The 22,318-nt window shown below is 41.3% G+C and overlaps 1 protein-coding gene across 2 annotated transcripts in view; it reads left to right on the forward strand.

Annotated features, from left to right (window-relative positions):
* The window catches only part of UBASH3A (ubiquitin associated and SH3 domain containing A), a 40,100-nt gene that overhangs the window by 1,203 nt on the left and 16,579 nt on the right, over positions 1-22,318 (forward strand). The window contains exons 2-7 of one of the 2 annotated variants that reach the window (XM_032763727.2): positions 774-897; positions 4,552-4,605; positions 6,732-6,918; positions 10,115-10,313; positions 12,860-13,029; positions 14,321-14,529. In XM_032763727.2, coding sequence (XP_032619618.1) covers positions 785-897; positions 4,552-4,605; positions 6,732-6,918; positions 10,115-10,313; positions 12,860-13,029; positions 14,321-14,529 — 932 coding nt within the window. In that variant the 5' untranslated portion in view covers positions 774-784. Of the gene's footprint in view, positions 1-714; positions 898-4,551; positions 4,606-6,731; positions 6,919-10,114; positions 10,314-12,859; positions 13,030-14,320; positions 14,530-22,318 lie in introns of those variants that run through there. The other variant, XM_032763737.2, reaches the window with a different exon arrangement.

Genomic DNA, 22,318 nt, shown 5'->3' on the forward strand with positions numbered 1-22,318 from the left:
GTGGCCACACTGCAGCGCTGGTCGCTGTCAGTGTGGACACACTGCAGCGCTGGCCCTACACAGCTGTACGACCACAGCTGTAACTACCAGCGCTGCAAAAATGTAAGTGTAGCCATGCCCTTAGTGCTTTATTGCCAAGAGCAGCACAGGCTTTGGAAGCACAACTTTTCCCATACTGCCTAATCTACGTGCTTTGAACCTGACCTGAAGGGGTCACCTTTAAAGGAGAAATCATGTTTCAGCATCCATGCTCATTCAGTTCTTAGCCTCTTTGATGGGGATGCCAACAAAAGGCCCAGCTGTGGGACTGATCCTGTGAGGTGGAAATGTGTCCACTAAGAACCAGGTTCAGACCACCAGCTGATTTTCACGTATGCCACTGAACAACCTATGGATAGCAACAGCTCATGCTCACTGACTCATTACTGCCTTGGGGTGCATTTAAAATGGTGATCTGAAAGTGAGAGATTCAGTTCCCTGCAATTAGCAAATTTGCACTGACTATGCATTGTGCTATACTATGGACATATACGAGTCTAGTCTTATTTTGCTACAGTCTACGGCAGGCAGACAGAGACTGCATATATTTCTTGCCTTTCAACCACCCTAAAGTAAAAGTGCAAAGACTAACATGCTATGAAAACAGGATATCAGCTTTTGTCAAAAAGATCACAAGGGGTTTGAGGTTTTTTATCTTAGCAGCCTCTCTCCTTCCCTCTCTCTCTGTCTCTCTCTACTAATTTCTGCCTGTACTGAACATACATTCACAAGAGGAGTGGAAGAGATGGCAGTGGCTGAAACACAACTATATTCGAAGATCTTGAACAAAGTCAAAAACAGAAGCACCTGCGCTTTATTGGAATCCCTCTTATCTATGGGATTCCCTGCACATACAGCGTGAGTAGTATTTTTAAGTTACCTCAATATATTAAACGAATTTTCTCATAAAAATTTGAACATAGACAGCTTGCATTTTTAACAGAGAAAACAGACAGCTTCTTGACACAGATGTTTCTGTATGTGGATAAGATATCCCACTTAGGGCTTAATTTATAGCATTTTGCGGTGTATTGATCTTATCCTACAAAGAACTTATTGTGCATCCATTTTTAATATCTAAATCTAAAAACTATCCACTTTTGGGCTGAGAGACTGTAAAACTTGTTAAACACTTGACATGCTTGGTTATCTCTCACAGTATTACCAAAAACAAGTCATATTTTTCATTCATCAATTTTGCTGTAACACAGTTAAGTTTAAAGACACCTTTTGGCCTATGCTGGGTTCTACGACACAGCCAAGGCATCTTACCACATGTAGGATATTAGAGATTGAGTTTACTTTTCACAAGACATCATTTTCCTGTTTATAAATATCATATAAAACTATTCAACACAATTATCATTTTTACTCTTTTTATTCCATAAAGAATTTTTCTCAGTTTAGGATCACGTTAAAAAAATTACTTGCCAAAGGGGAGAAGGGAAAATAGTATCTCCATGAAAAATATGAAAGCGCCAAATGCTGTCCTCGGTTATACTGGCAACCTCCGTGCGGGAGCAGTGTAACTGTGGGCAGAATTTGACTCTGCATTAAAGAAAAATGCAGTATTAAGGTGACTTGTTTCCCAAACATCTTCAGATGGGATAAGCATATTTTATGTGAGATTTTCAAAGGGACATGGGGGAATTTAGGGCCTCAACTCAGTGGCAGTTGGGCAGTTTAATTTTCCTATGTGCCTTTGAAAATCTCATTCTTCAAAAATTTACTCCCTTTCCTGCAAATCCCTTAATGTGTGTGTGTGTGTGTGTGTGTGTGAGAGAGAGAGAGAGAGAGAGAGAGAGAGTGAAATAAGGATCCATCAATGTGAATTTAAAACTGACTACAATACATCTTCATAACCTGATTTTTAATATTATTTTATGTTGGCTTCTTATTGAAAATAAAACCAACCAGTGAAGCAACTATGTCTGAAAAGGTTCAGTGTCAAAAGTATTGAATTAATTTTCTAAAGAGCCCTCTATTTTTGGGTGCCAACTTTAGACACCTTGGGCCTGACTTCAGAGGTACTTAGTTCCCGTCGCTCCCATTAATGTCAATTGAAATTTTGGGGACACAGCTCTTCTGACAGTCTGGCTCACGGTCTCTCCCATCAGGCATCCCAAAACTGAGACACCCAAAATGAGTGGCCAGTTTTGAAAATGTTTGGCTCTAAGGTCTAAATTCTTCAAATCTTCTTTAAAGCACAGTGGTGCGACCTATGGAGTATATTTGTGCTTTCTAGTGGAAAGGAAACGGTTAGATAAATAGTCAGAGTGCTGAGCAAGTTTGTATAAAATTTATAAGGTAGCCTGGATTTTTGCCTAAAATTTGAACTGAACAACTATCTAAGCTTAGAAACTTTGGTTATTATTTTTAAAACTTTTGCATGTGTTTTCAGTTTCTGATTTCAGCCATTCAGCATTCCTGGCATGGCCAAAACCAGGTTGTGTTAGAAATATCATAAGATAGCCTAATCTTACATGATTCAGAGCTGCAGTGCCATAATCTCTTTTACACTAAGGCCCCTTTACATCTGAGCAGTTTAAAGGTGCATTCGTGTAAATGGGAATCAGGAAGAATCTTAGCAACACATTAACCCCCAACTCCAGGCTTATACAGTACTAATTGTTATTAGCATTTCCAGACAGGGATCTGGGAGTTTATTCTTCTAAAACAGTACTTTAAAATATATATATTTAAGAACCATTCTGCTTTTTGTTTGAGAGAGATTTGTAGACATAGGATCCATTTTTGCATTAAATTGCCTTATTGTGTATTATTTGCTTTGTGGAAGTGCATAGGAGCCCCAGTCATAAGCCAGGATGCCACCATGCATGATGCTATACAAACACAAAAAAAGCCCAGTCACTACCTCAATAAGCTTACAGTCCTAATATGAGCAGAGGCAACTGGTAGATACTGACCAGCACAAGGAAAAATGAGACCGTGCTGGTTTGGTATGATAGGCAGACATCTCAGCACCCCAGCTGCCTACCATTTGTCAATTTTTTATAAGCCTAATGGCAAAGGATAGTTTTAAGGAGGAAAATGAAAGAGAACAATGATTTGGCTTTGTAGGTGTGTACCGGGAGTATTCCCAAGAGTTGGAGGTTGCATGGGAAAAAGAATAAAGCTCATTTGAAAATTGACGGAGGCTGGCATTGGCAAAGAGAAGGCAGGAGTCGACCTCTTGATAGTGTACGGTAGAAGATAGAGAGGGTAGGGATAGCTGGTGAAGGGCCTTGGAAGTGAAAACAAGCTGCTTATGCGTGATGCTGTGGAGAAAGGGGAGCCAGTGGAGGGAGGCAAAGAGAGGGGTGACATGGTCAAAGCAACCAATGATCTTCACAGCAGCATTCCTAATGGATATAACTCAGTAAGACTGGATTTGTCAAGGCCAGAGAGAAGGATATTGCAGTAAAAGGATATTGTAGTAATCAATGAGAACCTGGTCGAGACTGTTAGCAGTGAGGACAGATGAGAAAGGCCATACCTTAGAGATGTCATGCAGAAAGAATCAGCAAGATTTGCACATAGTTAGGACTTAAGGTCCTAGAGACAGATCTGAGTCATTCAAAGTTGACACCCAGTTTACTGGCCTGAGTGACAGGAAGCATTGTGGTGGTGTCCACAGTGCTCAAGAAAGAAAGTAGCGGGGAGGGCTTAGGGGGGAAAGATTAAGAGTTGTATTTTGGCCACATTGGGCCTCCAGTAATAAAAGGACACAGCACATAAGTAATGCATTTAATTATTTATTTACAAATCCACATACAATTTTCTCCCTGGGGCGACGAAGACAGAAAAAAGTACATGAGACCAGTCACACTGTTTAATGCGCTGCTGGAAGGTGCACAGATATTACAAGGCTGGATGCAGTATAAGAACTTGAACAGAAGGGAATTAAATGTTACAAATTTGGCTTCAAGATGCCAACAGGCAGAAAGTCTTGTTTCAAGTGTAGCAAAAATTGTCTCTTGGGTGTAGCAAAAGAAACAATATGAGTCATAGTGAGTTTTGGAATTGTGTCCAGGCTGCAATGTCCAGTTCCTCTGCTGGACTTCTTCTCATCTCCCCCACCTCAAGAAACTCAACTCTTGGTCTCAAAGATGTGTATGTGCAGGAACATACTGTCCTGATAGAAGAAGATACTGAATTTAGGTATAATTTGGTTTCATAGAACAGCAATTACATATTAGAGATAGACCTGAACCAAAATCCCTGAACTTGGGCTCAAATCTATCTCTCTAATGGGCAGAAACAAAACACTGACTCCTTTGGGAAAATTTGGATCCAGATTTCCAGATCCCAAGTATAAGAGTGTGTGGATCTAAGGTTTTGGTTCTGCCCACTATAGTGTTTGGAGCCGGGATTTTGTTTGGCGCTCATCTCTAATAATTCTGTGGGCCCATATACAGTACAAATCATGCTTATACAGTGTATTAAGGAAAAGAGAATTTGCTGTCTTACTGCATCTATTTTCTCCTGGTGAATCCACTTTATTTTCCTTAGGCAAAAAGCTTTGGCTGCTACTGGACACAAGACAGCAGAAGAGGCTTCAAAATGGTAAGAATGAAATAATTTACAGTTCCCCCAGGAGTACTTTCACATGAAACTGAATGAAATGTAGTTGCTTATGGGCTCTTTCCCCACTGGATTTGGATTTAGGAGACTTCATGGTAAAAATGAAATCAAATCTGAGCTCATATTTATTTTGCTTTATGGGAATAGTTTTATTCGATCATGTTTCTTGTAGGCATAAAATTATTTGCACAGAGTGCAAAGTAAAGTAAGAGCAGAGTTACTGCTTCCTAGACGATGGTTCTATTTTATGGAACGTGAGAGAACATGTGGGTGTGGGGGATGGGTGCTGTCATGATCACCTAATTTTGACATAGTCAAAGAATGGAGGATTGTGAGGAATCATTATGTAATAAATGTCTTCAATTTCTCACACCTTCACTCATGAACAAAAACCTGTCCCTCTCACAGAACTGGATGATGACTATAGATCAGAGAGGAAAGTTTAGATGCTCAGCCCATGAGGCAAAAGTAGAAAAGGAGGTGTTAAAGATCTGAGAGATTACAATTGTAAAGGAATTTGGAATATGTTAAGTTAAAAGGCATTGACTGGAGGGAACACAACTCCAAGTGGGAAAAAGGCTATAAAATTAAGCTGAATGGCTAAGAGTTTCCGGTTTTAAAAAATAAGAATCCAGGATAGGCATGACCATGACTACTGTCAATTACTACTCTTGGGTCATCTGATTTTTTTCTCCAGTCCGAGACACTGATGATGGAGTACGGAGATGTTGCTGACGCTGAATTTTTTTTGCAATTTAAATCCCAGATCTAAGGATATGTCTACACTATACCCCTACAGTAGCACAGCTCCAACGCTACGGATGTGTCACTGGAAAGTCGTAGTGTAGATGCTTCCTACGTTAATGGAAAGGGGTTTTTCCACTGATGTTGTTGTTCCATGTCTCTGAGAGACATAAGTTACATTGACAGAAGAATCCTTCTGTCGACCACACAAGGGATTAGTTTGACCCAGCTACAGCATTTGGACCACAAAATTTTTCACAACCCTGAGTGACATAGCTAGGTCAATCTAATTTTTAAATGTAGAGCAGACTTGAGTCAAATCTCAAACCCATGCTCTCTGCTGATATTTGTGAGACACAAAAGAGATATAAAAGAGCACCTAGCAGCAGCAATGCCTTCTACAAAGCAACTGATGTTGCTCCAGATGGGGCGATGTAAGGCAAATACAGTTAATCATCCAGATACAAAGGCTTAGAATGAGAACATTGCGCAATTGAAATATGCATTATTGTATATTCCTCTTTGCTGTGTTTCCAGCAAAGCTGAGATGGCACAAGTTATGATTTTTACTTAGAATTTATACTACAAGGAAGGTATTTCTGGATTTTTTGGATCTGGGTCCATGTGTTGCAAAACATGCTGATATGTGGCATTACTTCTGACATCCAGAGTGGTGATCAAGTGGTGGATTGCGTGTTCATCCGAGCACATATCCAGTTCAACACAGGCTACAAAACAAGGTCCATCAGAAATTATTTCATGCTGTGAATTGAAAAAATCAGAAGCAGATGATGCTGCAACTCCCAGTGCGAAATGACTTATTATAGATTAGAGCATGATTTATTAATTTCAGTTGATGTGTTTTCTTTTTTGTTTGCTTTGTTTGGTGGGGTTGTTTTGTTTTGTTGTTTTAACTAGAGATTAATAAAAATGCCAATTTTTTTGAAGGATTTTTTTAAACCTATATTTTCAAAATTACCTCCCAATTCTTTTTCTCCATTTTTTGGTGGTTTGCTCCCCCTACCCCTTTTCCTCCTTTTTCCAATGGCAAAATAGAAAATGGGAGAGAAAATCAAACAAACAATACCACAAGTTTTCTGTTTTCATTTTCAAATTTCAAAAAATATTGAAAAATTTCATTTAAAAACTGAAAGACCTCATCCCATCAATAAATATCACAAAGAGAAATGTTTTGACCAGCTCTAGTTTTAATCTGTTCTTATTTCATTATGAGTTTCTGCTCATGTAGCAACTATTTGTTTTTCTTTCTCTGTTTTTATTGTGGATGTCTTCACCAGTGCGATGGAGGAATGTGTACACAATTGTGCCTTAACTTACCCTGTGTGATGCGCTCTCAATTTCAGGTTGCACTCTCATTGTAATGATCCTTCTTTGGATGATCCAATCCCTCAGGAATATGCTCTCTATTTGTGCCCAACTGGACCCTTGCATGACAAACTGCAGGAATTTTGGAAAGAGAGCAAGAACCAATGTGCAAGAAACAAAGCCCATGAGATTTTCCCCCACATAACTCTTTGTGATTTCTTTACGGTAAGAAAGCCTGTAACAATTCCACTGAGTACAAAAAATGGGCTAACATAAAATTAAGATTGAAATCTGGGCTCTCTTGATCATATATTTTCACTTGCTCTTACAATTATTTTGCACTAATAATTCCTTGCATAATTGTAAAAACTCAGGTGTGATTGTTTTCTGTATGCAAGTAGGAGCACAAATGATAGTGTGTAAAAATTATATGGATTCAATATGCAAAGGTCAGTGTGTTCAGATAAATGCCATGTTTTGAAAACGCAGCTACAGTATCCCGTCACAGAGTATGCTGGGACCCAGGCTAAGGTAATTGCATTTATTCCCCTCTACATTTACAAATATCAATAAAAATATTCGGATGATGGATATTGAAGAATGATCAGGCCAACAAATGTTATGGACTGAAAGTAGGGATTAGAAGGAGATTTTTAAGTCTCATGAGAGCAGAGGGGTTGGATTTAGGCTTTTTTGAGGTCTGATCACTTAAACTCTATGTATGAATATGTCAGTGCAACTGCACACCTAATCTGTTCATGCAGCTAACATGGCTGTGTTTGCAAATCATGTATTTGCATGTGCAAGTGGTCAGTACTATCTCTTTTTGCCTTTAAGCATGCAAATTAGGCAAGGTGTTGCATATGCAGTGTGCACAGAAAAGCAAACCCTCAGACATATCATCTATTTAAAATCCTCTGTGCATTCATTTCTCACTGCTTTTGGATGCTGACTGGAAACACAGTAGTTGCTCTCAGTTCGCTGTTGAGAAAGTTCCACATACCAAAAATAGCTATAGAAAAAAGTTGGTTCTCTTTGCTTTTTTTTCCTGCTTTGGCTGGTGCTGCAGTTGCTCTCCCACCTATCACAGCTTGCATTCTATACCTTAGTATTTCCATGGAGTAAAAACATCAAAAGTGTGTAAGTGACTTAGGAGTCCAAATCCTATTTTCAAAAGTACTTTACAGATAGATTTACTTATTTAGGTACCTAAAGATGCAGATAGGTATCCAGTGGGATTTTCAAAAGCTCCTAAAGAGGAAATTCACCTAGATGCTTTTATCACCAAAATATCTTTGTAAAGCCTAAACTACACAGGGGGGTAATTTTGCACTGAATTTTTGTGTATTAACTGCTGCATATTAGATAGTCACCGTAATTGCATACACACAGTCAACTGTTTTCTGCTTTAATATAATTCAATATGTCTACACTAGTTGTCTACAATGTCTACATTCTATATGTAGCCTAGAGGCTACAGTTAGTAGCCTAAGTCTAAGGTTATGGCTACACTACATAGCTTTTAGTGACACGGCTTTGCCACTACAGCCAAGCCACTAAACGGTGTACAGCGTAACTGCAGTTTGTCGGCAGGAGAGAGTTCTCCTGCTGACAAAAAAATTCCATGGCCGATGAGCAGCAGCAGCTGTGTCGGCAGGGCCACCCATAGGGTGACCAGATGTTAAGGGGAAAATATCAGAACTGTCATGGGGGGAGTGTTGTTGTTTTTTTTTACACTCATCCATCCAGGAGTCCAGCAGCAATTCGGTGGAGAGCCCTTCAGTCGTGGACGGTCTTCGGCTGTATTTCGGCGCGGAATAATAAACCTTGCTGCCAAAGACAGAAGCGCCCACCGCCGAAATACTGCCAAAGACCATCCGCGACTGAAGGATTCTCTGCCGAATGGCTGCCGAAGACCAGGAAACAAAATATTGGGATAAATGGAGTCCCGACCGTACTCTGGTAGGGACGTGGGACAAGCTCTTCAAAATTGGGACAATCCTGATTTTATCAGGACGTCTAGTCACCCTAGCTCCCCAGAGGATTCAGGGAGCCTGGAGCAAAGCGGGGAATGGACATAAAAAAAAGGCTTCGTCCGCTGCAGCACTTGTACTCAGCGGGTGGCGCTTCGAGTCTGCGGTGGTGGGTCCTTCACTCGCTCCGCATCTTCAGCAGCACTGAAGGACCCGCCGCCAAAGTGCCACCGAAGACCCGGAGTGAGTGATGGGCCCGCTGCCGAAGTGCCACTAAAGACCCAAACCACCGCCGAGTAAGTAAAAATTAAAAAGGCACCTCTAGCCAGGGAAGGGATTCTCGGCCAGGGCTCATGGGGCCCCTGCAGGGGCCCGGGGCAAATTGCCCCACTTGCCCCTCCTCGGGCAGCCCTGTTTGTCGGCAAGAGAGTGCTCCTGCCGACAAAGCACTGTTCACATCAGCACTTTTTGTCGATAAAACTTTTGTCATTCAGGGTTGTTTTTTTAACACCCCAGAATGGCAAAAGTTTTTCAGACGAAGTTCCAGTGTAGACAAAGCCTAACTGAAAAGCAGTGGGACTTAAGATCCTAAGTACCTAAGTCAGTTTTGAAAATGGAACTTAGCTTCCTAAATAACTTAGGCACTTTTGAAAATTTGACCTATGATCAGGGTGTTTTCTAAATCTAAAGATAATATAATCTAAATAATACGCCCTATGAATATCGAGATATTCTCTACAAAATGAGTCTTAAACAGCATAATGAGGTGCTGCCTCCCCCCTAAAGGATCAATGTGTACACTTCAGTGGAAGAATGGTGTGGGTATCACTAAAACTATATTGATCTGTAAAAGTTTTAGAGTCCTTTCATTGCTGACGAAGTTGCACATTAGCATCCTTGCAGCACTTCGCCATCAGCTTTGTCAGAGATCTATTGAAGCAATATGGAAAGTGCTGTGATGGAGCAGTTGGACAAACAAATTATATTCATTGTAATTTCATACTCTATAATGCTGCTGAGACTACAAAATAAAGAGAACAAGTTTCATAGCAAAATGTCAAACACTGTGGTAATAGTTGGCCATTAATAACATTTATAGGAAATAAACATTTATTAGTTTGTAATGAATGTAGTGCTTTTGAAAGGTGTCAGATGTAAAAGTCTGAATTAACCACAGAAAGTATGCATAGGCAGCAGCATTTTCAAGCTTCCACATAACATATCTCATCCCTGTTCTAGGTGGAATATTTCAAGGGATAAGAAAGTAATTTAATCTCTGTGAATATTCAGTACTTGTTCTTTCTGCTGTGACTGCCAGTCGGAGTGCCAACTAATACTGAACTATGGTAGTGGTTTAAAGTTTGGATATTGTCCAGCAGGAATTGTTTATGAGGCAGTGAATGCCACTGATTGTTTGTAATGCATGCTCTCCATATGTTTTCTTTTAGTGTGAAGATCGGAAAGTGGAATTCTTACATGAAGCCCTAAAGAAAGTTGGTGACAGGTTTTTAAATGTGTTCCCACCTGCCATTTCTCTATCACTACATTCGTCTGTCAGCTACCTTGGTTTCTTCATTAATGATGCCCATGCAAATGTCATCAAAGAGTTTGCTGTGGCTTTTGCTACTGAGGCATCAGTCTTGGCAGGTACCATCAATCTCAGTTGGAAAGTGTAGTAATTTAAGTATCTCCTGAATTTCTGATGGGGCTCCAATCAGATTCTGTTGTTCACCTCATGCAACCATCCTGCCCCAAAGTTTTGAAAAAATCATGCCTGGGGAAAGTGGGCCCTGCTTTCTTGCTTATTTTACACAGCAGACATAATGTATTAGCGTAAGATATCTCTTTTTTTCCCAAAAGCCAGATGCATAAAATGGCAGTTAGTAAAAACAGTTCATGGTGTTCTTATTATCTTTGAGAAATCTAAGCAAAGCCTTCACTTTGTAACATTCTGCAGGGAATTACTGAGTAGAATTATCTGTAAATATATATACTGTGTCTCTCTCTCTATTTATGCATTTAACTGTGGTCATCTCCATGGTTTCTGAGGCAGGCTTGATGTCTGTCCAGTGTTGCATTGCTAAACAGCAGTTTCAGGTCAAGGGCTTACCTTAGTAGGTGTCATGGGGTTTTTGTAAAAATAAATTAATGCAACATTGGAAGTATTAATGTTCTGAGCCTCCAAAATGGAAAGGGACAGAGAGTATAAAACTTCACCACCCCTAACTTGAAGCCTGGCACATAATTTAGGATAATGGCGAGTTTTATGATCATGGATGAGGAAAGGAGGAAAGTCAAGAGAAAACAAAAGAGTCCAGAAGGAATACATCAATCAAAGCCTTATCATGTCAGATCCTCTAGCTCTATACTTTATCAGAGGGGTAGCTGTGTTAGTCTGGATCTGTAAAAGCAGCAGAGAATCCTGTGGCACCTTATAGACTAACAGAGGGTTTGGAGCGTGAGCTTTTGTGGGTGAATACCCACTTCGTCAGATGTCAGACTAACTACACTTTAGTTACGGCAGTGTGGGAAGGTGATCAGCCCTTTGGCTTTTGGTGATGTTCAGCTTACTACGGTGACGCTGTGAAAAAAGAGAGGCAGGAAGAAAGCCAGGCATCCAAATAGATCTGTAAATGTCTGGAATTCCTGCAACACCCACATAGACTAGTCAGCTCTCATGGTTTGTTACTGAGTCACAGATTTCCCTTCAGGAGTGATCCTTGACAACTGCATGTCTGAGACATGAAATATTGAAATAGATGTTTACTACATTGATATCACAGATCTAATCAATAAATATCGCTAATACCAAAGAGTACATTTGAGCATCTGTAAGTGTAATTAAAAAGACAAAAGGCCAAATGCTGGGTCCATCTTACACTGCAATAGGAAGAGGGAAAGGTAGGGATATATTCAAAGCAAGGTTTCTTACGCTGGGGAAGGGAGAAGAACTGAAAACTCTGTGAAATCCACTAAGAAATTTGCAATACAGCTTTGGGATGAGCTTGGATGTTACAGTGATGAGTACTGTAGATAGCCTTATAATATACAGACAATATTCGGTGCAATAAGGCTTGATACAAAAGAGGTCAAAGAGAGGATCAATCTGTATATTTGTCTCTCTTAGAGTTTTCCTTAGCACTCATCACATCAGCATACAAGTGTTCTGCAGATAGGAGCCATGGATTTCCCACCAAGCAATCTCCATAGATTCTGACCTCCTTTATCTTGCCCCTGGGATAACAGAGGTTACTGCAGGCCTAGGGCTTCAGTCACCCAGTACTGCTCGGGTATGAGGAAGGGAAAGAGATAGTTGGAACCCTTAACTCCAAAACTATCTCCTCGTGGGAGGGAGAAAGGTGGGCTTGGGGGGGGAGGGGTCTTTCAAAGCCATTATCTAAGCAACCTCTTCTTGACCATGTGTCCCATTCATTCTCTCCAAGCTGTAATGCCATCTCCTCCTCACACTCAGTCAGCTTGCTACCCTAACTGGGAGGCACTGCTTCCCCATATGCAGGGTGCTGGAACAATTTATATAATGGGGTGTTAAGAGCCATTGATCCAAACTGTAAACCCTGTATATGATGGAAACCACGTCAAGCCCAGGTGTCCAGTGCCTATGCCCAGATGTCATCTTCCGGCACTCTGATTTGTACGTTTGGCAGTCAGGACAGTTGCAGGGAAAGGAGAGGAGTCAAGTGTGCAAAGGAGTTTGTGGTGGGGCCATGGGGTCATGGAGGGTAGTCACTATGCAGCTGCATCAGAGAGAGAGAGAGAGAGAGAGAGAGAGAGAGAACACCTCTCTCAGGGTCCATGGAGTTATATTTAACTGCAGAGCCTAGTGGACTGCGCACCAGCTGATGGCTTAACACCAGGATTTGGTTGATGGTATTTTCATTTCTGAGAAGTGAAATTCTGTAGAAGAAAATAAGGGAGTATTCATTAGTGAACCAGAAAGAAAGAACTTTTTTTTTTTTTTTTTTAGCACAAGGGTGAACTGTGCACATCGCCAGATTAAGAATGTTCACTTGGAAATAGTGTAATAGTCTGAAAAATTGCCTTTGATTACTACATTGTTTCATATACTGCGCAGAAGTCTATAGAATAAAATTCTGCTTCATGGTGCTAAATAAGCGGCCTAGATAAACGTCACCTCATTTTGTGACCTTATAGGATTATTAATTTATTCCTAGATTGCCACGTGAAACCCTGCACAAAGCAGCTGCACCTTACTCTGGCTCATAAGTTTTATCCTCACCATCAAAAGACTTTGGAACAATTGGCCAAATCTATCAACCCGGGACAGAGCTGCCTGTGGACAGCTGCTCTGTATTCTAGAGATATGCGCTTTGTAAATTACCAGGTACAGCATTCAACATTACTTAAGTATCAGAGGGGTAGTCGTGTTAGTCTGGATCTGTAAAAGCAGTAGAGAGTCCTGTGGCACCTTATAGACTAACAGATGTATTGGAGCATGAGCTTTCGTGGGGGAATACCCACTTGCATCCGACGAAGTGGGTATTCACCCACGAAAGCTCAGGCTCGAATACATCTGTTAGTCTATAAGGTGCCCTGGGACTCTTTGCTGCTTCAGCATTACTTAGTCTTCTGTAGTTATGTATTTAAAAGCAGATTTTTTTTTATTCATGAAAAAAATATGCATGCATAACTCATAGTTTCAGTATACATTACAATGCAAGGTGCTTCTTTTGCCTGAAAATTTGTATTCTCAAATCAGCGGAAGATAACCGTGTGACATTGTATGGCTGTTGATATGCAGACTAATCAGATCTAATTCCAAACTCAAACAGGAAAACTTAATTTTAGACTATTATGGAGTGTGAAAATAAGAAGACAGAAAATAAGCAAGGAGTATTTGAAAGTACCAGCATTCTTCCAGGCAAGATCACTGCATTACAGTAAAAACATGTTAGTTGACTATACCTACCTTGGAAAAACCTGTAAGGGCTGAATACCCTAATGTAGAACATGACTATATCCCTGATGATTTTCTGCTCAAAGGATTCTTGATTAAAATTGGTCAACATTTTTCAACATTCCAATTAAGTTTTTTCATTAAAAAGTCTAAACTTTTTCATTACATTTTCACCATTTTTCAACCAGATCAGTACAGCATATTATTACTTGAATTACGGTAGCATCTCAGAGCCCTTGTCAAGCACCAGGACCCTATTGTGCTAGGCACTGTACAAACCAAGCACAAAGACAGTCCCTGCCCCACAGATCTGACAATCTAAGTATAAGACAAGAGATAACAGCCCAGCATGCAATGCTATGAAACTTACAGCATGATTTTTTTCATATGCCAGATAATTGTAAATTATGGAAAACATACCTACAAATATTTCTGTCTTTTTTAAACTATTCTACACTTGTTACAGAAATGAAGATTTTTATGAATAACAAATGTCTACTTTTATATATATTGTAAGAGCCCACTACATTCTTTTTCTCTATGATAAAGAAAAATGTCATTAAAGAAGAAGCTACAGTATAAAAAAAATAGAGAAACAATTTATGGCTCACAGTTGAGCAGCTCTTCTCTGAAATGCTCTATCACTTATAACATTAATGTTCTGGAAATAGGACCTGACATGCATTTGAAGACGTTTCCTTTTTCAATCCCCCACCAGATCTTGCAAGCACTCTTCCAATACAAGCCTCAGAACATTGATGAACTAATGCTGAATACTGGAGATTTGATATATGTTGACCGATCACAACAATCCGATGTTAGTGATGGCTGGGTGATTGGTACCTCGCACAGGACTGGCTGCAGAGGATTTCTTCCTGAAAATTACACAGAAAAAGCCAATGAGTCAGATACTTGGGTTAAACACAGGTTAGTAAAACTCCTCTCAGTAATTTCCGGCGATGTACCTGCATAGTACTGTTCTATATTTGCTTCCTTGTATACTATAACACAGGGATAGGGGTTTTCTTTTTTCTGCTCTTGTTTTCTTTTAGTTCTCTCTCTCATGCCATTCACTATAGCCCACCTCTGCCTCCATAACTTAACAAAACAAAGACAAACAAACAAACAGAACTAGAGACCAGGCTATCTTCACATTGTGTGTGGGATGCCTCCTTTCCCCCATATTTCACCTTCATTTTTGATCTTTAATTTTCTTCCGAGCAAGAACTATGTCAGCTTATATGTTTGGAAAACATCTAGGATATTTTGTTTACTACCTCAGTCTAAATTCATACATAATAACTGTACATTGTACATCAGTTAAATATAGATGACATGAGACCTCATAAGGAAGGAAATGAAAATTTAAGGCATCTGACAGTACCTACCTTCTACTCTTCCACCTAAGGAGAGACTCCTCATTTCTAGAATAACTATTGTGAGTCACAGATATTGCACCACAGCCTTAAATCTGCCTCAGTAAGGATGTCAGCCTTCCAGTTCCCCCTTTCCTAAACTTTCCACAACACACAAACACATCAGACTCCCTCATACACACAAATACCCCAGTATTGCTTCTACAAAGTTTAGTGAAAACACATACACACAAAGCCTTAGCTCAGGGGTCTGCAACCTACGGCACACGTGCCAAAGGTGGCCTGCGAGCCAATTTTTGATGGCACATGGGCCAGGCTGAGCCGCTCAGCCTGCTGCCGCTCTGGGGTTCCCACTGCTGGCCACTTACCAGCCGGGGTCCCACCACCAGTTGCACTCAGCGCCTTCTGCTGGCCTGGGTGAAGGAACCCCAGGCTGAAAGTGGGCTGAGACCCCAACTGGCAGAAGCCAGCAACTGAAACCCCAGAGTGGGGGAGGGCAGAAACGCTCAACCCATCCCCGAAACCCCAGAGCTGGGCGGGCTGACCCACTCAACCCACTGCCACTCTGGGGTTTCCACCCCCGGCTCCTGCCAGCTGGGGTCCCACCACCGGTCCCACTCAGTGCCTGCTGCTGGCCTGGGGTTCCTTCCCCCAGGCTGGCAGCAGGCTGAGACCCCAACTGGCAGGAGCCGGCAGCCGAAACCCCAGAGCGGTGGCAGGCTGCTGCTCTGGGATTCCTGCTGTTGGCCCCTTGCCAGCCGGGGTTCCACTCAGCACCCGCTGCTGGCCTGGGGGAAGGAACCCCAGGCTGGCAGCTGACTGTGACCCCAGCTAGCAGGCGATGGCAGCCAAAACCCCAGAGCGGTGGCATGCAGAAATGCCCAGCCCACCCCTGAAACCCCAGAGCTGGGCAGACTGACCCACTCAGCTCACTGCCACTCTGGGATTCCGGCTGCTGGCCCCTTGCCAGCCAGAGTCCCCACCACAGCCCCACTCACCTTGCTTCCAGTTGGAGTTCCAGCACAGGCCCCCTGACAGACAGGGTCCAGGCTTCCGGCCCTCCTCAGCTCTACCAGCTGCCAGCTCCACTCACCTCAGCTGCTGATCTGGGGTTCCAGTCGATTAACAACTGATCACTCAGAAGCCTGTGTGCAGCTTAAAGTATCCAAATACGTGCCAACAGACACTGGAAAACTCAGCAAGGAAAAGCAAGGGCAAGGAACATGCTAAACTAATAAGGTCTGCATTTTAATGTAATTTTAAATAGAGCTTCTGAAACATTTTGAAAACCTTGTTTACTTTACATATAACAATAGTTTGGTTATATATTAGAGACTTATAGAGAGACCTTCTAAAAAACATTAAAATGCATTGCCGGCATGCAAAGCCTTAAATTAGAATGTATACGTGAAGACTTGGCACACCCTGCTGAAAGGTTGCCGACCCCTGCCTTAGTTGATACACATCATAGTGTTCTCGTGTCTGAATTTCCCTGGTTTTTTAATGTTAGAAAGGATCTCCAGCATTGTAGTGGCTCCAGGACACTTTCAAAGAGATCCTGTTTTTCATGACAGGAGAGCCACTGCTAGATGGTGAATAAAAATATAATGTTGCTAGCCGATGACTAAAGCACTGGGTTATTGTTGGGGTTTTTTTTAATTTTTTTTGGGGGGGGGAGGAGTTAAGATTTTATTAACAACCATAGGAAATTAAAACATTTTTTTTTAAAAATGAAAACTGAGATTCAAGGGAATTCCTTTGAAGTAAAATATATTTGTCAGCTAATATTGTGATGGAGAAAAAACATTATGATGAATATTTTCCATAAATCAAAGATAAATAATAAACTTACAAGTAACCACTCCCTTCAGTGCTGTTATAATGTACAAGTGGGCCAATGTTCAAGCACGAAAAATCAGTAATCAGTTTGGCAAGAGATATCTGAAAAACTGAGACACAAAATCTAAACTTTCTCAAATGGCTGATATTTAATGAATTTTAACTCAAGCTAATTCACATTTTTAAAATTCAGAGAAAACTTTATATCACTGAACAGATTGTGTACTGGAAATTTGGTGAAGGTGTACTGTATTCTTCATATAAAACAAAGAGGCTGAATCCCTGCTTTAAGTGACAAAAAAGAACCCAACCTTAACCATGGTGACACTATTACATCTCGATAATAATAATAATTTAGGTACTTAATAGTTTCACTGAATCTGCATGAATGACTTTAAATTATCAATTTCAAATACACATATTTATATGAAATAAAAAATGTTATTGTACAGGAAGTTCTGGCAGGATATCTTAGAATTAGTTTTTGTGACATGGACCGAATGCTAGTGGAAAACAAAATCCAAGTTCTTTCATGCCGTCTTCATTCAGCATAATATAAGATGGAGAAATCCATAGAGGCCAGACATAGGAAAATGCTGGAGATTCTATAGCTGAAGTTCTCATGTGAACACGTCTTTTGGAGCTATTAAAATATAGACAAGGATCATCTTTCAGGAATTTCTGCTAGCAAATCTTAGGTTAGAGGGGGAACACACCCTGAAGAATGCTCACTAGAGCTGTGCCCTCCAGCTGCCCTGGTATGACCCCTCAAACTGCAAGGTCTCTAGGATGCAGAGTTTTTGCATAAGGGCTTCTATTGTCTTCAGGTTAGGGGACAAATATGCACTGGAACTGTAAAGTCTCCCACTTCCATGCTCCTTGTTGCATTTACTCACCAGAGTTCCCCTGTGCCTGTGTCACAGAAGAGGAGTGTCTGTCCTATCAATTCGAGAGTTCATGAGTCTCTTTCATGAGTGCAGAGACCAATTTGTGTCTTATACATAAGTGATTGTTGCTCAGTTATAGTTAATCTACACTGAAATTTGGCATTCAAAGCCTCAACCCAGGAACACTTTTCATACCAAATTTGGCATAAGTTATTTTTAGAGGGCTTAGGAACAATAAAATAAAAGGATTATGGCTGCAGTTGTTATTGGTCCCTGTGTAACTTAAAAATCTTAATGAATTTTAGAAGAAAATATTCTACAATACAGATCGTCTCCTTGGCCTATGTTCTGCTTATTGCATTTTCTTTCCTCTTGTTTTTCATTGTTAGAGGTTACAGTGATAATTAGAAATGAGGAAATGTGGAGGCTGCTTCCCCACATAGGTGCCACCTTGATCTTGATGATTTTACCTCATTTCAAAAGCATCTATCTCTGTGCTGCATTTTGCTCTATAGTTGCAAGCTCTGCAGATGGTATTTATAGATAAGAGCTTAGCTTTCTACACAAAAAGCTGCAAAACAGTCCTTGCTGTATCCTTGAAGGGTGGGAGCTAAATGTGTATCATTTCCTGTTTGACACATTTCAGAGGGTTTACACGCTCTCCTTGCCATTAATTAATATCTATTTAACATTATACGGGACAGATCGTAGGTCAGAAACAGCATGGTATGATAAGTGTATAAAATAATTTGGCACAGGAAGCATACCCACGGACTAAGAACTCACTTATGTCCCTCCAGGAGCTACACAGTCGTTAGATCTGACTATGTAGGAAAAGAGGGTCTACTCACCTACTTGTTCCACCCAGGGGCGGGTGGGATGAAGCCTTAGCTCCACCACCCTTCACTCAGTGGCCAAGTGGCTGACCTAGCATGTGGGGGACATGAGCTCTAGTAATTTGGTGCTGGTGTAGACCGTCAGTAAACTACTATCCACCAGGAGAAAAGAGGAAGTCGGAGGAGATGTTTTGTCTTAGATGGTGCCTCTTCAGGAAGCACAATCCTCCTGCAGTTATTCCTGGGGTGTGCAACTTAGGGCTTGTCTACATGGCAAGTTACCGTGTGGCAAGCCAGGGTGTGAAACTGATGTGCACTAGCTTGCTGTACAATATTGTCCTGGCTGGACACTGCTATCGTGCACTGAAGGCCCCAGAGTGCGGTTCGACTTAACCCAATGTTCATGTGGTTGCCTGAATCACAAACTAGCTGACTGGAAGGTTTGGTACAGATCTGGCTTTACTGTAATATGTGAGTCAAATTTTTTCAACATTCATTCCTTGTACTGAGACTGTAGCTAAAAATATATACATACGTCCCAGATCATCACATCATTGCATAGTCTATTTGGCCTATTTATTCAAGGGAGCAGATTTTTTAAAATATACATGTTTGGGGGATTTCAAGTATTAGAAAAGTGTAAAAGTACATCTTCTGAAGTCTCCTTGGTTGGTACATTATTATCACATCCCTTCCATGGGGCAGAATTGCAACGTTAGGCTGAATATTGGGGTGAGCCTTAGAACCATATAGAGCCTGATCCAGCACTGAAGTCAGTGGAAGTCTTCTCATTGACTTCAGGAGGTGCAGAATGTGCTGCCTTCCCACCCGCCACATGCCTGTACCAGTTCACAAAATTACAGAGGTGGACATGTGGTAGCTGCTACTTTAACCTTCATTGAATGCATATGGTATGACAGTGTTATTATTGTTATGCTGAGAGGTACTGGTGACTGCATCATTCAGAAACCTTTTTGAGATTGGGTATGAATGACCCCCTCTTTGAATGTAACTGTCAGGATGAATTAATGAGAAGGCTCCCAACACAGGCCATGTCTACATTACAGCAGCTACAGTGACACAGATACTGCAGCTGTGTCTCTGTAGCACCACCATATAGCTGCTTCCTACATTGACAGGAGGGGTTTTCCATTGATGTAGTTAATCCACCTCTGTGAGAAGTGATAGCTAGGTCAGTCGAAGAATTCCCCCATTGACTTAGCAATGTCTACATTGGGGGTGGGGGGCTAGTTCAAACTTACTGTGGTCCTCTAGGTGCAAAATTTTTTAGTCATGAGTCACGTAATTAAGTTAATGTAATTTTTAAGCGTGGACCAGGTCTAAGATAAATGGTAGTTGTGAACCTGCCCAGGAGTTTGGCAGAAGGGGTTTGCTGAGTACTATTTGTGTAGTGTGTATGAGGGGAAGGATAACAACACAGAACAGAAGGAGAGGCAGAGGCAAAAAGCAAGAAAGCCAAGTAGCAGTTAGTGAGTACAGTGTGACACAGACAAAGAGAGCTTTGGGGTCTGTTGGCTAAAGAGGCTTGTGGCTATAAACTAAGAAACAGCTCATTTGTTCTTGGTTTCACCTATGTTCAGAGAAGCTGGACTTTGTACATTCCTTGTACATAAACAAGACTGCATCAAAGAAAATACTAGACTCCATCTGTTCTTCTTTGAGCTGGAAGATGGCCAGGGCCCTGAATTTTGACTAGTCACATGGGTCAAAAAGTGACAATAGTAGTAGGATCCAGTTTCCAAGGATACAGATTATGGTATTCCTGTTGAACCAAGATGGAACAAATAATGGAGATACAGTACCTACAGAAATCGGAAATGGCCACTAGAAATTAAAACAAGGCCTAAAACAAGAGCTGGAGATTTCCTAGAAAAGGTTTAGAGAAAATTTGCAGGTTAAGATAACAGCCTTGTTGGAGGAGCAACTACAAAGTGCCCAGACAGATTGGGAAACATGCTTAGGCTGGAATAGTAAAATGGCTTGATGAGGTGACCAACAGTCTGACTGCCATACACCAAAAGTTTTTCCACAAAATAGTGCAGATCAAACAGGCTTTGGTCAATTTGGAACTTGCTATCTGAGGTGAATTGCAGCAAGGACTTAAGGAGTTGAAAATTCGGCTCCAGAAGGAAATCTAAATATCACAAACCATAGTGGCAGGCAGCCATCTGGATGAGGAATTGAGCCAGCCAGAGGACTTGGGTAAGACCACATATTTGCAACAGATTTCGACCCTGTTTGTAATCTACAGAGGCCCAGAGGGGAGAGTTCAGCCTGTCCCAGGTCAAATAATGCAAAAGGGAGGGCAAAATTCCCTAGGACACTTATTTGGCTCAGTTCAACATTATAGCTCAAAATAATGGCTGGGCAGAAGGACAGAAAAAGAGGGATACTAGCAGCCAACTTGGGTGACTCAGCTCTGAAAGTGTTGTGGAACTTACCTGCAGAAAAGAGACAGAGTTATCCAGACCTGGTACAAGACCTGGTCATGCAGTTTGGAGCTAGCCATCAATCTGAGCTGGCCAGAATGCAGCTAAGAGTTAGAAAGAGAGAAGAAACCCCATCTGGCAGAGGACCTGCAAAGGCTTGTGCTCCTAGCATACCCAGGTAGCAATGTGGCCTTCCAGGATACATTGGCGATGGATGAATTTATAGATGCTCAGCTGGAGTTGGACTTGCAGATCAAGATCACTGAAAGGAGACCAAAGACACTCTGAGAGCTTGTGGAATTTGCCACAGAACCTGAACATTTCTTTGCAGCAATGCACCAGTAGAGGAAACAGCTGATAGTGAGAAAGATGGAAATTGAATGCCAAGAGCCATGTAAGTATCATTCTGTGTCTAATACATATGATAAAAGAGGGGATTCTATTCTGGTTCATGATTTTATTGAACTATTAGAAAAACTGATCAGTTTGGTTTGTAAAGAAGGGAAATTGGCAACAATACAAAATTAAATGAAACAGTCAGTTAAATGCTGATAACGACAAATGCTGACAAAATTGGCCACCAAAAAGGACTTTTAAAAATTTGATGCAGGCCAAGACAGAGTGGCACCAGTGTGTAGTGAAAGCCCCTCTCTCAGTTCAGGAAATGGTGAAACACCAAGCTGAAGGGGCAATGGATGGTGGAGGTACAAGCATCAGCCCCACAGTTTTAGCTTCAATCTGCACAGCTGAACAAACGTGGGGATTGGCTATTTAGTGTGTAATAGGATCTGCAAAATGCACAGTGGTGGTTGACACTGGCTCAAATATAATATTAAACCAGACCTGTTAGAAAAGCCAGGGAACAGGGGATCCATAACTGAACCCCCTACTTGGTCTCAAATGGAGACAGTGACTGAGGCAATGAAACCTATTCAAAAACTGGGAAAACTGGGTTTGAAGATTGGAACCCTGGAATTCAAGCCAGAAGTCTGGTGGCTGAAATAATGGCTGAGCTAATTGGATTTGAGCTTGGCTTGGATTTGATTATAGCTAATAACTGCATAACCAGTGCCAGAAAAGGTGTCTTACAAATTCAGTCTGTGGATGTTCCCTTAAAAATGAGACAAATGGTTTGGAGGCTGTTTGCAGTGAACAAATTGGCCTGCCCCAGGGGGTCAGAAACCATTGTATCAGCTACATACTATGGTAGCTTTGCAGCACAGGAAAGATAGGGAGTCCTGAAATCTATTTTGAGACCCAGCATCTTGGGGGGAATCTTAGCTGCTAATGCTCCTGTGGATCTGAAAGAAGAACTGATCCCTGTTTGA

Source organism: Chelonoidis abingdonii, chromosome 1 (genome assembly GCF_003597395.2).
Source record: "Chelonoidis abingdonii isolate Lonesome George chromosome 1, CheloAbing_2.0, whole genome shotgun sequence".
Taxonomy (NCBI): Eukaryota; Metazoa; Chordata; order Testudines; family Testudinidae; genus Chelonoidis; species Chelonoidis abingdonii.